This window comes from Canis lupus, chromosome 27 (genome assembly GCF_003254725.2).
Source record: "Canis lupus dingo isolate Sandy chromosome 27, ASM325472v2, whole genome shotgun sequence".
Lineage (NCBI taxonomy): Eukaryota > Metazoa > Chordata > Mammalia > Carnivora > Canidae > Canis > Canis lupus.
Genome location: NC_064269.1, coordinates 1,017,756 through 1,030,696, shown reverse-complemented (window position 1 = coordinate 1,030,696; position 12,941 = coordinate 1,017,756). Strand labels below are relative to the sequence as shown.

The 12,941-nt window shown below is 47.0% G+C and overlaps 2 protein-coding genes across 9 annotated transcripts in view; one reads left to right on the top strand and one right to left on the bottom strand.

The window, feature by feature from the left end:
* The window catches only part of CBX5 (chromobox 5), a 37,995-nt gene extending 33,261 nt beyond the window's left edge, over positions 1-4,734 (bottom strand). For 2 of the 4 annotated variants that reach the window (XM_049102906.1, XM_025458696.3), the window contains exon 1: positions 4,567-4,728. The gene's annotated coding sequence lies outside the window, so the exon portion shown is untranslated. Of the gene's footprint in view, positions 1-4,532 lie in introns of all 4 variants that reach the window. The other 2 variants (XM_025458695.3, XM_049102908.1) reach the window with 2 other exon arrangements.
* Positions 4,735-5,233: 499 nt separating this feature from the next.
* On the top strand, positions 5,234-11,741 carry HNRNPA1 (heterogeneous nuclear ribonucleoprotein A1). 5 transcript variants are annotated; one of them, XR_007406610.1, is made up of 12 exons: positions 5,234-5,391; positions 5,943-6,059; positions 6,364-6,510; positions 6,640-6,850; positions 6,948-7,040; positions 7,137-7,229; positions 7,491-7,565; positions 7,759-7,917; positions 8,479-8,634; positions 8,855-8,920; positions 11,297-11,381; positions 11,602-11,741. XR_007406610.1 is itself a non-coding variant. In XM_049102905.1 (10 exons), exons 1-10 carry the CDS (start codon positions 5,377-5,379, stop codon positions 8,908-8,910), a joined length of 1,122 nt encoding a protein of 373 aa, XP_048958862.1. In that variant the 5' UTR covers positions 5,234-5,376; the 3' UTR covers positions 8,911-8,923. The 5 variants fall into 5 exon arrangements, 1 of the variants encoding a protein (XP_048958862.1); XR_007406609.1 differs by having other exon boundaries at positions 9,150-11,381; XR_007406612.1 differs by lacking the exon at positions 7,759-7,917.
* Positions 11,742-12,941: the final 1,200 nt, after the last annotated feature.

Genomic DNA, 12,941 nt, shown 5'->3' with positions numbered 1-12,941 from the left:
TTTCTAGAGCTTCTACCAAGGGCTCTGAAAACTACCAAAACTTTCCTAGACATATAAAAATCCAGCCTCTGTAATGTTCTCTTTCTTTCTTGTTGCCCCAACATTATCCTGCTCACCTGCTATCCAGATAGCTTTCTACTTACTGGTTTTCAGACAGACCACTGAAGATATGTTATGTTCCCTTTTAGTGAACACTATCCTTTTAAGTACAGTAAATATTTAAGTTGTAAACAGAAGTACTCGAAATTTAAATTCCTAACACAGCCAAAACATCTTGCATTGTTAAAAGATCAGTACAAATGAACAACCAAACCAGGTTCTCCACAGGCAAGAAATAAGTCTAAACTTGAGATTTGGGGGACATCTGGGTGGCTCAGTGGCTGAGCGTCTGCCTTTCGCAGTCCTGGGTTCAACTCCCATATCTGGGTCCCTGCAGGGAGCCTGCTTCTCCCTAGGCCTATGTCTCTGCCTATGTCTTTTCCTCTCTCTTTCTGTCTCTCATGAATAAATAAAATCCTTAAAAAAAAAAAAAATGTTCAGTGTGGGGGTCCCTGGGTAGCTCAGTCAGTTGAGCATCTTGATTTCAGCTCAGGTCATGATGCCAGCGTCCTGAGATTGAGCCTGCATCCACCTCCAAGGGGAGTCCGCTTGAGGATTCTCTCTCTCTCTCCCCCTCTGCCCCTAACCCAGCCCCCTTTTCCTGCACACATGCAGGTTTGCTCTCTCTCAAATTAATAAATTTTAAAAAATAAAAAAAGATTTTCAATGGAATAGTCTCAGAACATCAATGAAAAATAACCCACTAAAATTTCCCCACCGGAGAAAAATGTTCATCAGACCTATTAACTCTAACATTGTTATAAAAAAAAAAAAAGAAGGGGGGGGGATCCCTGGGTGGCTCAGCGGTTTCGTGCCTGCCTTTGGCCCAGGGCGCAATCCTGGAGTCCCGGGATCGAGTCCCACGTCGGGCTCCCAGCGTGGAGCCTGCTTCTCCCTCTGCCTGTGTCTCTGCCTCTCTCTCTCTCTCCATGTCTATCATAAATAAATAAAAATAAATCTTTTTTTTTTTTTTTTTTTTTTTTTTTTTTATGATAGTCACAGAGAGAGAGAGAGAGAGGCAGAGACACAGGCAGAGGGAGAAGCAGGCTCCATGCACCGGGAGCCCGATGTGGGATTCGATCCCGGGTCTCCAGGATCGCGCCCTGGGCCAAAGGCAGGCGCCAAACCGCTGCACCACCCAGGGATCCCAAATAAAAATAAATCTTTAAAAAAAAAAACTCTAACATTGTAAGAGAATCCACAAAAAAGCAATGTGTACTTGTAAACCACAGTAAACCAAGAAACCTATGTCAAAATCCTGAAATCTTTGAAATTAAAATCATCAGATAAGGGGTCACAGTTAATTTTGTTTATAAATCCAAACAGCTGGGGCTGGAGATGGGCAAAATCCATTCAGATACTCCAGGGGCCGTGATTTGTTTACCTATTCTTCAGATCAGTTCTCTTTTTTCCCCAAACACAGCCACAAAATCAGCAAAAACTGATCTGCATTTTTAAGAAAACGAAATAGTGTACTATAGATGAGAAAATACCAGAGCGCTTTGCACACGTATTTATATAACAAAACTTGTTTTGTGTACAGGGTTAAACAGATTGCCTAGTAACGATCAAGATCAAAAGTTTGAGACACACTGATCCAAAAGAATCCCCAGTAAAGGAAAGAGGCTTAAAGCAGGTAAGAATCTAAGATGCATCTAATCCAAGGTCCACCATTCCATTATTTTAGGCAGTCAAACAAAAGATGCAAACAATCCTGTTACACTGCAAGAAATAATAAAAACTTAATGAAATTCTCCTTTCTATCCAATGGAACAATGAGCTCTCTATATCTGAAGAGATTACCATTAAGATTTAGCGATCCATTTATCAAAGGCTACTTCCTAAACACTTCATTCACCTTCTCCCACTAATTTCCAATTATTAAAATAAAATACTTTGACAAGATTATCAACTCTAGCATCTGTCATTTTATTTATTTTTGTAAATTTAAGTAATCTCTTCACCCAATGTAGGGCTCAAACATGACTCGAGAGCATCAAGAGTTGCATGCTCCTCTGCTGAGCCAGCCAGGTACCTCCAGCATGTCAACTTAAATCAACGTTGCTTTTTAAATTTTTTTATTAATAGTGAATTCTTTAGCTGCACTCCCAACGTGGAGCTTGAAGTCACCACCCTGAGACCAAGAGTCACATTCCTCAGACCCAGCCTGCCAGGCACCCCTAAATCAACAGTTTTCAACCGAGGAAGATTTTGCACCACCACCGCCACCATCACTACCACTGACATCCCCAGGACATCTGGCAATGTGTGGTGACATTTTGATAGTCACAAATGGGTGTGAGGGAGGAGGTGAAATGCCTTTATTAGCTTAAAATGTCAATAGTGCTGTAAGAAATCCCGTAAGTCAAGACTATTTCTTTTGAACCTAAATAAATTAGGGAGAACTGTAATTTAGATCCCTTTAGTTCTTATAAACTCAGCAGAAGCAGCTGATTAGCACACCTACAGTTTATAAAGAAATACGAAATCAAGTTGTCCTCTTGCAAGTGTCAGAAAACACAAATCTCTCCAGTCTTCATTATATGGACAACTAAAATTAACTTTCCTTTGTATAATGTCACAAAGGTCTATAATCAGAAGTGTCCTTCATACACAGTTAAACGTATTACAGCATCTAAACATCTTTCTAATAACCTTATGCCATTGATCAAGAGGGCAATTTAGATTCTGATATAACCATTATGTAACGAAAACGTCTTTATTTTTACTAAAACATCTTCAAATCAGCTGAATGGGTGTTACCAACAGGTGATTACAGTGCCTGTAAAATAAACACTTTGAAGAAAATACAATGAAGGCAATGGAATAATCCAGGTGATGGAGGAGTCCTCCTACCCCTAACACCCTAAATATCATCCATGTTAAGCAATTTGTCAAAATTCAGACATCCTTAGAGGAATAGCAGAAAGAGTCTCGGAAACTTTTTAATGGATGGGACGCCTGGGTGGCTCAGTGGTGGAGCGTCTGCCTTGGGCTCAGGGCGGGACCCCGGGGTCCTGGGATCCAGTCCCGCATCCGGATCCCTGTGGGAGGTGTCTGCTTCTCCCTCTGCCTGTGTCTCTGCCTCTGTGTGTTTCAAGAATAAATAAAATCTTTAAAAAAGAAAAAAAAAAAAAAAAAAGGAAAGAAACCTTTTAATGGTGTAAAGAAAGATACAAAAGTTCACAGAAGAGACTGAGGTTAAAAAAAAAAAAAAAAGAGAGAGACTGAGGTAAAGGCGTGGAAACACAGATGATGCGTGTAAAGGGTTTACTTACTTAGCACAGCGTCTCCCTGGCAGGTACTAAGTACACAAAAGAAAGTCAAGTTTTTAAAATTGTGTTTTTATTCTGAGCATCACCGTGTTAGTTCCGCCGGCGCGCGGGGGGCGGGGGGCGGGGGGGGGAGGACAGCACTCTCTCGTGGTGTAGGGATGACACAGGGGGAGGGGAGGAGCAGGGGATCGTGCCTGGAAACACGAGGGCTGCCTTTCCCATCTTCACCGAGTCACAAACTGCGATCCCTGAAAGGACTTGAGCGGGAGGGACGCCACCTGCCCGGATCCCACCCGGGCCCTGGACACGGACGCACGGCGGGAGGCGGCCCTTCCCACACTTCTCCTGCGGGCTCACGAGCATCCGCCACCGGTCCGGGGAAGGCCGCGGCGTTCCGCGCACACGTGGGTCGGCGCCTGTCCGCGACGGCAGCGGCTCTTGTTCCGATGCGCGCGGACGCTGCCGGCCAAGCGGGTTCCCGACGACCGGCCGAGCTCCCCTGGGAGCCTCCACGCGCGGGGCGACCAGAAGCCCCGGGGTGCGTGTGCGCGTGCGCGTGCGCGAGCGCGTGGAGCGGTTATGCCGAAGCCGAAGCGACACGCCACAGAGTCAGGGTCTCCCTACCGGAAACGCGTGTGGGGTGAAGGGCCGAGCGCCGGGCGCCGGCGGCCACTGTGGAGAGAACGCGCGCCCCCGCGCCCCCGCGCCCTCCCGCCCGCTCCTCCACAGCCCGCAGCGAGGCCTCCCGCTTCCGCACCGCTGACTGGGCGACCCGCCCGGGCGCCGTCCGCAGGCCGCCCGCCGCCGGCTCCACAGCGGGGCCTCCCCCTCGGAGTCCGCCCGCCGCCTCCGAGGAGCCCAACCTACGGCGCGCTCGGCGCCCATTGGCTCGGCGGGACGCTGCTCAGGGCGCAGGGCCCGCCCCCACGTCCCGAGGGCCCGAGGGCCCGTCCGTCGGCGGCAAAGGCGGACCCAATTGGCCCGCGCGCAAGCCAGTCAGACTCCGGGCCGCGGAGCCCCACGGCACTCCCGGCCGGCAGACATCCCGCCCCCGCCGTCCATTGGTTGGCTGAACCCAGCGCTCCCCCTTTACGAGCCCCCACCCCGCGCTCCATTCATTTCACACAATAACGGGCCCAATTGGAGTCAGTTCAACACCTCGTATGAGTAGGCGAGACGATCCGCCGCTTACCCGGAATCGAGACCGGCCACTCGCGCCAACGCCTCCCCTGTTCCTCTGTGGCGAGGCCGGACCACGGGACGCCGCCGCCGCCGCCTTCTGCGCAACGCCAACCGCCCGCCAAAACGGATCCTTCCCTGCGCCTGCGCGGCCAATCCTGCGACCGGACCCTTTCTCCGCCCATTACGCCTGCGCAGAGCGGGGCGCGACTCCCGCCACGACGCAGGCGCCGTAGAGTCGCCGCCGTCTCCCGCCCGCCATTTCACGTGCTCCAAGCGCCGAGCGGAACTGGTTAGTGCGCCTGCGTAAACTCGCCATTTTACTACACATGCGCCCGGCGGGCGGTCGTTTGCAAAAAAAAAAAAAAGAAAAATCACCTGATAACCTCGTTCGTAATATATTAGCATTTACCGTGCTTCGCCAACTGAGCGGAACATAATTTCGGGGCGGAATGGATTGAAAATTCATTTAAATACCTTAGGTTCGTTCAAATATGAATGACTGGTTGACGAGCCAATCACAGTACTTAGGAATAATATTACCCGGGAACCAATAGACCTGAAGGGGCGGAGCCTGCGTAGAACGCCCAAGCGGATGACGTTGCGCAGCAGTGCGGGGCTATAGACCAATAGCAGGGGGAGGCTATCGCAAACATCCAATCAGAGACGCTCAGGGGCGGAGTCTACCAATGCCTAAAGCGAGGAGGCGGGATAAAAAAGCGAGGCCGAAGGTAGGCTGGCAGATACGTTCGTTAGATTACTCCTTTCTGCCCCTGGACGCCGCCGAGTAAGCATCGTTAAAGTCTCCCCTCCCACCGCCGTCATGTCTAAGTCAGAGGTGAGTAACACGCTGTCTCCCGCCTAGTTTCCTTCCTCGCTCCTTCCCTGGGGCCGGTAGGACGCGGCCTGGCGTGGCCGCTCGCGCCAGCCCGTTCGGCAGCCCTTCGGGGGCCGCCAGGGCCTTCCCCTCCCGAAGTTGAGGTCGCCATTTTGTCCTCGTCGTCGCCATGAGGCCGCCGTCCTGCAGCGCTTGGCTGTGGCGCCGGGCTGCGCCCTCCCGGCAGAACTCGCGGGCGCATTCGACGGGTTTTGTTTGATCGTGTCTCCGGGAGCGAGTTTCTTGCGGAGCAGCCGTAGTTCCCCGCCGCTTCGGCGTCCGTCCAGCCGAGTCCTTTTGTTGCGCGTGCGTCGGAGGGAGAGTCGGGGCGCATGCGCCCGCGGCCTCCCAGCCCCCACCGCTCGGTCCCCTCCGAGGGGAGAAGCACGTGGCCTCCCGTAACCCGAGGGAACAATACGTGCCTTGTAACGCTGCTGTCTAGGATTTTCCTCCCAACGGGACGGGGCTGGGCGTTGGGCGCGCCACGTAACGAGCTGTGTCCCCGCTCCTAGTCTCCCAAAGAGCCCGAGCAGCTGCGGAAGCTCTTCATCGGAGGTTTGAGCTTCGAAACGACCGATGAGAGTCTGAGGAGCCATTTTGAGCAATGGGGGACGCTTACGGACTGTGTGGTAAGACGTGCCGGAGACGGAGGGCCCAGGAGCGAGGTGGCTTCCGCCGCTCCGACGGCGGTTAACGGGACTGGGGCGGAGAGCCGGCCGGCGCCGGAAGGGGTGGTCCCAGCCGCGGAGGCGCTCCCGGGAGGAGATGCACGTGTGGCGGCCCCGGGGAGCCGGAGGGCCTCGTGGGCGGGCGGGGGGGGGAGGGGAGGGGGCGCGCTTTTCTTTTTTTTTTTTTCTTTTTCTTTTTTTAATTTGTAACTCAGCGTGAGAAGTTCCGGGGTTCTCCTCAGTATTCAGGGAGCTCACCTTTCAGGTAATGAGAGACCCCAACACCAAGCGCTCCAGAGGCTTTGGGTTCGTCACGTACGCCACCGTGGAGGAGGTGGACGCGGCCATGAACGCCCGGCCGCACAAGGTGGACGGAAGAGTCGTGGAACCAAAGAGGGCTGTCTCCCGAGAAGTGAGTGAGGGTTTATTCTTTCCTGGGCAGACGCAGAAGCGGGCCGCCAAGGGGACCTCGCGGTTAGGGGTGGCTTGGTCGGTGTAAATAACGGAATTGTGTCCGTCCCGTCCCCCCCCCCAACAATAGGATTCTCAAAGACCCGGTGCCCACTTAACTGTGAAAAAGATTTTTGTCGGTGGCATTAAAGAAGACACTGAAGAACATCATCTAAGAGATTATTTTGAACAGTATGGGAAAATCGAAGTGATTGAGATCATGACTGACCGAGGCAGTGGCAAAAAGAGAGGTTTTGCTTTTGTGACCTTTGATGACCACGACTCTGTAGACAAGATTGTCAGTAAGTGTCGGGCATGCTCTTTGCTACGGCTTCTGAAATCCATGTTACGTTCTAAAGCCTGAGGTCATGTTCTCTTGGAATTTTTTTTTTTTTTTAGTTCAAAAATACCATACTGTGAATGGCCACAACTGTGAAGTAAGGAAAGCCCTATCGAAGCAAGAGATGGCTAGTGCTTCGTCCAGCCAAAGAGGTGCGTTTGTTCAGTTAATCCTTGCACGTGAGGATTAATTAACTGAGTGATTCTCCAATCCGTATAATGTAACATTTAAAACTTTTGTGTTTTAAGGCCGAAGTGGTTCTGGAAACTTTGGTGGTGGTCGTGGAGGTGGTTTTGGTGGGAATGACAACTTTGGTCGTGGAGGGAACTTCAGTGGTCGAGGTAAGTTTACCACTCAAAGTTAACAATAAATTTATACTTTGATTATCCCCAGGTCCCTTTTTCCTCTGCAGCAGATTAACTCCTGGCTTAAATTTTATCCAAGTGTAGATCTGGCTTTTTACTAACCAGAAAGTTAAATCATCAACATTGGGATCATTTTTGTAGCACAGGAAGTATCTTTATAGAATTCTACTTTAAAACAACATAGAACACGTATACTCTGTACACTTCATGGTGGTTTAAAACTCTACTTTCTTTCAGGTGGCTTCGGTGGCAGTCGAGGTGGTGGTGGATATGGTGGCAGTGGGGATGGCTATAACGGATTTGGTAATGACGGTAAGTTTATTTTAAGGAATATATAGGTGGAGTTTCGTTTGGCAACCTTTAGACTAGGTTAGTAGAGCTAAACTAGTGCATGATAAACAGCTCTGATAACAGCATGCTGTGAGCAGGCTTTTAGGCATTACACTTGCACAGGTTTTGACTGTGAAATACTTTTGTCTTATTGAGAAGAATTGTATTCTTGTAGGTGGTTATGGAGGAGGCGGCCCTGGTTACTCTGGAGGAAGCAGAGGCTATGGAAGTGGTGGACAGGGTTATGGAAACCAGGGCAGTGGCTATGGCGGGAGTGGCAGCTATGACAGCTATAACAACGGAGGAGGCGGAGGCGGCTATGGCGGTGGTAGTGGTAGGTATCCAGTGATCCAAGTACTTGGTGCAAAAGCTAGATTAGCCCTTTAGAGTTTATGTCCCTAAGGGGATTTAATGCTCTTAAAAAGCATTATGTGGTACGATGCATGGTATTTTTTAATGGGCTTGCTAATGCTACCTCCTCCTAGCTTTAAGCTGGGGCCGCCTCACTCCCAAATAAGATAGATGGATAAGTGGATAGTGGTGCCTTTAATCAGAATTAGATTAGTTTCCAGCAGGATTTAGTATATGACTCCTTTGGGATCTTAGGCACTTGGTTGATAGATCCAGCCTGTGTTTGCAGTGCCCTGGATGGGTACAAGCCTTCGAGGCTAGAGAATACGATCTGTTAATGCCATGATAATTTGTGGGTGAATCTTTTTAAAAACACTGGATTATTCAACTTAGTGCCTTGCCCAGAAAAAGGATGAAATAGGTAATTGGAGCAACCAGAGTTTGGGAGGAAGGCAAAGCAGATCCTGCAGCTTTTTTTGTTATGAGCACTAAATAGAATTCAGAACTACCATCTTCAAGTAACAGGCCCTCTTTCCATTCCTAGGAAGCAACTTTGGAGGTGGCGGAAGCTATAACGATTTTGGCAATTACAACAATCAATCCTCAAATTTTGGACCCATGAAAGGAGGAAATTTTGGAGGCAGAAGCTCTGGCCCCTATGGTGGTGGAGGCCAATACTTTGCCAAACCACGAAACCAAGGTATTGTCTATATGCGCTGTTGGGAGCGTTCAGTATTTATAATACCAGTAGAGTATGTTAAAAGCCTTTAGGAAATTTAAGTGACAGGCAATTTGCAATCAAATTGGGAAAGTCTTGTGAGCTCAAACTCCTGAAAATTTGTGAAATTTTACTGCCCCTTATATAAAAAAATCTTTCTGTTGGTGCTTCCAAAGCTTAAAGGGGCAAATTATGTTCTTAGGTGGCTATGGCGGTTCCAGCAGCAGCAGCAGCTATGGCAGTGGCAGAAGGTTTTAATTACTGCCAGGTAAGTAAACACCCTTTTATGTTTTAAGTTAATTTTTGTAAATGATAATGAACCCAGTAACCCTAATGTAGCTGAGCAGTGCAACATAGTTAACATTATAATTGCAGTAAAATTGTGGATGTTAATATTCAGATCAGCAAAATTTGTGGGAAACAAAACTTGCTATTGGATTGTAGCCTTGAGTCTTAATATGTTTAGATTAACAACTTTATTCCATATTGTTCAACAGGAAACAAAGCTTAGCAGGAGAGGAGAGCCAGAGAAGTGACAGGGAAGCTACAGGTTACAACAGATTTGTGAACTCAGCCAAGCACAGTGGTGGCAGGGCCTAGCTGCTACAAAGAAGACATGTTTTAGACAATACTCATGTGTATGGGCAAAAAACTCGAGGACTGTATTTGTGACTAATTGTATAACAGGTTATTTTAGTTTCTGTTCTGTGGAAAGTGTAAAGCATTCCAACAAAGGGTTTTAATGTAGATTTTTTTTTTTGCACCCATGCTGTTGATTGCTAAATGTAATAGTCTGATCATGACGCTGAATAAATGTGTCTTTTTTTAAATGTGCTGTGTAAAGTTAGTCTACTCTGAAGCCATCTTGGTAAACTACCCCAACAGTGTGAAGTTAGAATTCCTTCAGGGTGATGCCAGGTTCCACTCGAAATTTATTTGCAACCTGCTTGGGCACAGAAGCCATTGTCTCCACAAACCTTGGTGTGGTTGAACTGACAGTTAATGTGTTGTGACCTGGAGTTCACCGTTAAAAGGGTCACCCAAGCAAAGTCCTGGAGTTTATTTGGTTATTATGATTGTTGGCACATCCTATGCAATATATCTAAATTGAATTATGGTATCAGATAAAATTATAGATGGGATTAAAGCTTGTGTATCGTCCATTATCATGTGTAATCAATAAACGATTTAATATTCTCTTGAATGGAATGACAACTGTATGGATTTGGGACTGGCAGAGCTTTGGACTTTCCCTACCCACTACCCCTCATAATGTTGAATGCTTCTATCACAATTCAAGTTCAAAACTCTGCCAGAGAATAGAAACCAGCTGCTGGCTAATGCCACCCCATAAGTCCACAGATTAGAAGTGTTTGGGAGACCTTTTTAAACTGACCAGCACCAGTAAGAATATCTTATTTTTAATACAAAACCAGGTTTACATTAAAGGAAAACAGCAGTTACATTTTGTTCTGGTGGGTGGGTCCGTAATTGAGGTTTACAAATTAATCCCATACTACTTAAACCTGTTTGGACATAAAAATTCTGCAGATGGCAAGGAACCTTATTATATTCACGTTAACTGCAGTTTTCCTTTAAATATGGTACATCACACAACCATCCTAAAATGTTAATTGTATAGAAAATGATTTCTAAAGCCTTTTACAGTTAATATCCAATCATTGTTATTTGTTACATAGGTTCTTTTGAGCCCTCCCTTTGGTACCCTCAATATCAGTGCCATTGTACCTGGTAGCATAGAGAATTGTTTATCACTAGGATTGTGTATTCCATCCCGTGGGTGTGTTACTTGGAAGTTTGGGGAGGAGGGTGGGTGTGGAGTGGGGGGGAGGAGGGTGGGAAAGCATGGGTGATAGTTCCATGAGTTTGATATTGGCTGAGTTTGCAATGGCAGGTGGAACCTTAACTATTGAGGGAGTTTGCAGATACCTCAGGATTCGTGACAATGCCTTTAAAGATCCAGGAGAGATGTTCAGCTTCTAGGAACTGCTAGCAAGTATAGCGCGAATGGCTCCGAGCTCAGACACTCTACAGCTGAGAGTAGACACTTGTGGTATGTGGAGTACAGATAAGCCAGGGGCAGGCCACGGCACGCTCCATGAAAGCTAGGAGGGAGTGAAGTTTCAGTGACCATCGCAAGAAAGGAGGCAGACAAGAGTAAGGCACACCTGACTCTTAGGACTAGCAGTCAGAACCAGGAGAAAAGGTTTTATTGCTATGCTGGTAGGTAAGAACAGATTTTACTTACATCCATATAGTGTTACTTAAATTCCAGTTTTCTGTTACATTTTCCTTAATATATTGAGCCAAAACTAGTCCAGTTAAGCTGAACTGGCTTTTCTGGAGATCAGTTGTTTTAAATGGACACCCTAGACTTGGCTCCCAAATGAAGGAAGTGAACACTTAATTCTACTGTGACAATATATTTTTGCCCTTTTAATTTTATTTCCTACCTTCCTTTAACCCATTTCATTAAAACAATGGCTCAAAGTAATGCATTATAATCTTCCCCAAAACATGGTGGGAGGGAGGGTGGACCATTAATTTTGGGGGGTGGGGGATTTACCCTGATCTGGGAGTTGGTCTCAGAAAAGCTAGTTCTAAAGGTTGTTTACTTTTCTAGGGAGGAGTCTGCTACTCCAGGCTAATCAACTCTCTTTAAAAAAAAAATTTTCAGAAACTCATCCATACAAATTTATGGCTAAAAGGTAAGCCTTTTATAAACTTAATTGTCAGCAAGAGTGCTTGGTAATTGCCAAAGTAGAGAATGACAAATTGTGCCTGGGAACCCAAAAAATGGGATCTGTCTGCCGTAGCCAGCAAAAAGTATTTAAAGTAATTGGGTTCCCATTAAACTAAATCTGACTGTAATTGTAGAATTTTTCAAGCGCTTCTGTAAACACTTAATAACTTTTTTTTTCCTTGCAGGAACATCCTTAATGAGGACAACCTTTAATCTGAGCCACTATGCACCTCATTTTCACTGCCATGCAGTTGTTAGCTGCTCTGCAGCTTGAATTAATCATTCAGTTTTGTGAATGGACTTTTAATAAATACTTTGTAACTTGGTTCTGTTCCTTGTTTCCCTCCCCCCCCTTCATAATATGATAAATCAAATTTTTTTAGAATTGAAGATCTTTCTCCTTTATACCTTACTAATGCTTCATTGGACCCTTTTAAACCTAAAGGAACTACTAAGATCTTGGGTGTGTAAAGAAAGGTGGGACAACCTAAATTCCTTAATCAGGTTGAAGTTGAGATTAGGGAGGAACTTGAGTTGTTGGGAGTGGTCCTTTTTCCAAACGAAAAAAATAAGTAGTATTCAGCTTTTTGGAATGGCAGTGGTTCCTTCCGCCCCCGCCCCCGCCCCCCCCCCCGAGATTTTATTTATTCATGAGAGAGACCGGCAGAGGGAGAAGTGAGCTTCCTGCAGGGGAACCCAGTGTGGGACTCGATCCCAGGATCCCCGCCTGAGCCCACCCGGGTGTCCCAAAGTGGTTCTATTCATTTATTTTTTAAGATTTTATTTATTCATTCATGAGGGACACCGAGAGAGGCAGAGACACAGGCAGAGGGAGAAGCAGGCTCCATGCAGGGAGCCCAGTGTGGGACTCAATCCCGGGGCTCCAGGATCACACCCTGGGCCAAAGGCACTGCCAAACCACTAAGCCACCAGGGCTGCCCTCCACAAGTATTTATTGGCCAGCTATCTCTGATTTCAAAAAAATCTGAAAGTTAAAGGTGAATCTGGGGAGAGCAGGAAGTTTTAAGGTTTTGGGGGTTTTTTTTGAAAGATATTTTTATTTGAGAGGCAGAGGGACAAGCAGGCTCCATGCAGGGGACCTAACACAGGACTCGATCCTGGGTTTCCAGGATCACACCCTGGGCTGAAGGCAGCGCAAAACCACTGAGCCCCCCCCCCCCGGGCTGCCCAGTTTTTAAGTTTCTTAAGAGTAACCCAAAAATTATGAAGCAGTAATTCAACCACCTAGTGAATGCTTAACCCTTCTGTCTTCAAAAAAAGATCATCCAGCTTCAATTTTCAACTTAGGTGTGAATGTGTAGGTGATCTACCACTGTAAGAATCTAATTCCCTTTGTGACTTGAAGTTACTAAGTTTCTCATAATCATGGTTTAGAAGGACAGGACCACTAGAATAAAAAGGTTATGCTTCGGTTACATTCCATGTACTTCACTACGTGCTTTACAAGTAAATACAGGATGTTAGTAAGTTTATTAATGGGAGACACAGGCAGAGGGCGAAGCAG

Excerpts from the sequence above, each read along its gene's own strand:
- HNRNPA1 (XM_049102905.1), top strand. Across the intron at positions 6,060-6,363 it reads GGACGCTTACGGACTGTGTG|GTAATGAGAGACCCCAACAC; the intron begins GTAAGACGTGCC and ends CTCACCTTTCAG. Across the intron at positions 7,566-7,758 it reads TAACGGATTTGGTAATGACG|GTGGTTATGGAGGAGGCGGC; the intron begins GTAAGTTTATTT and ends GTATTCTTGTAG.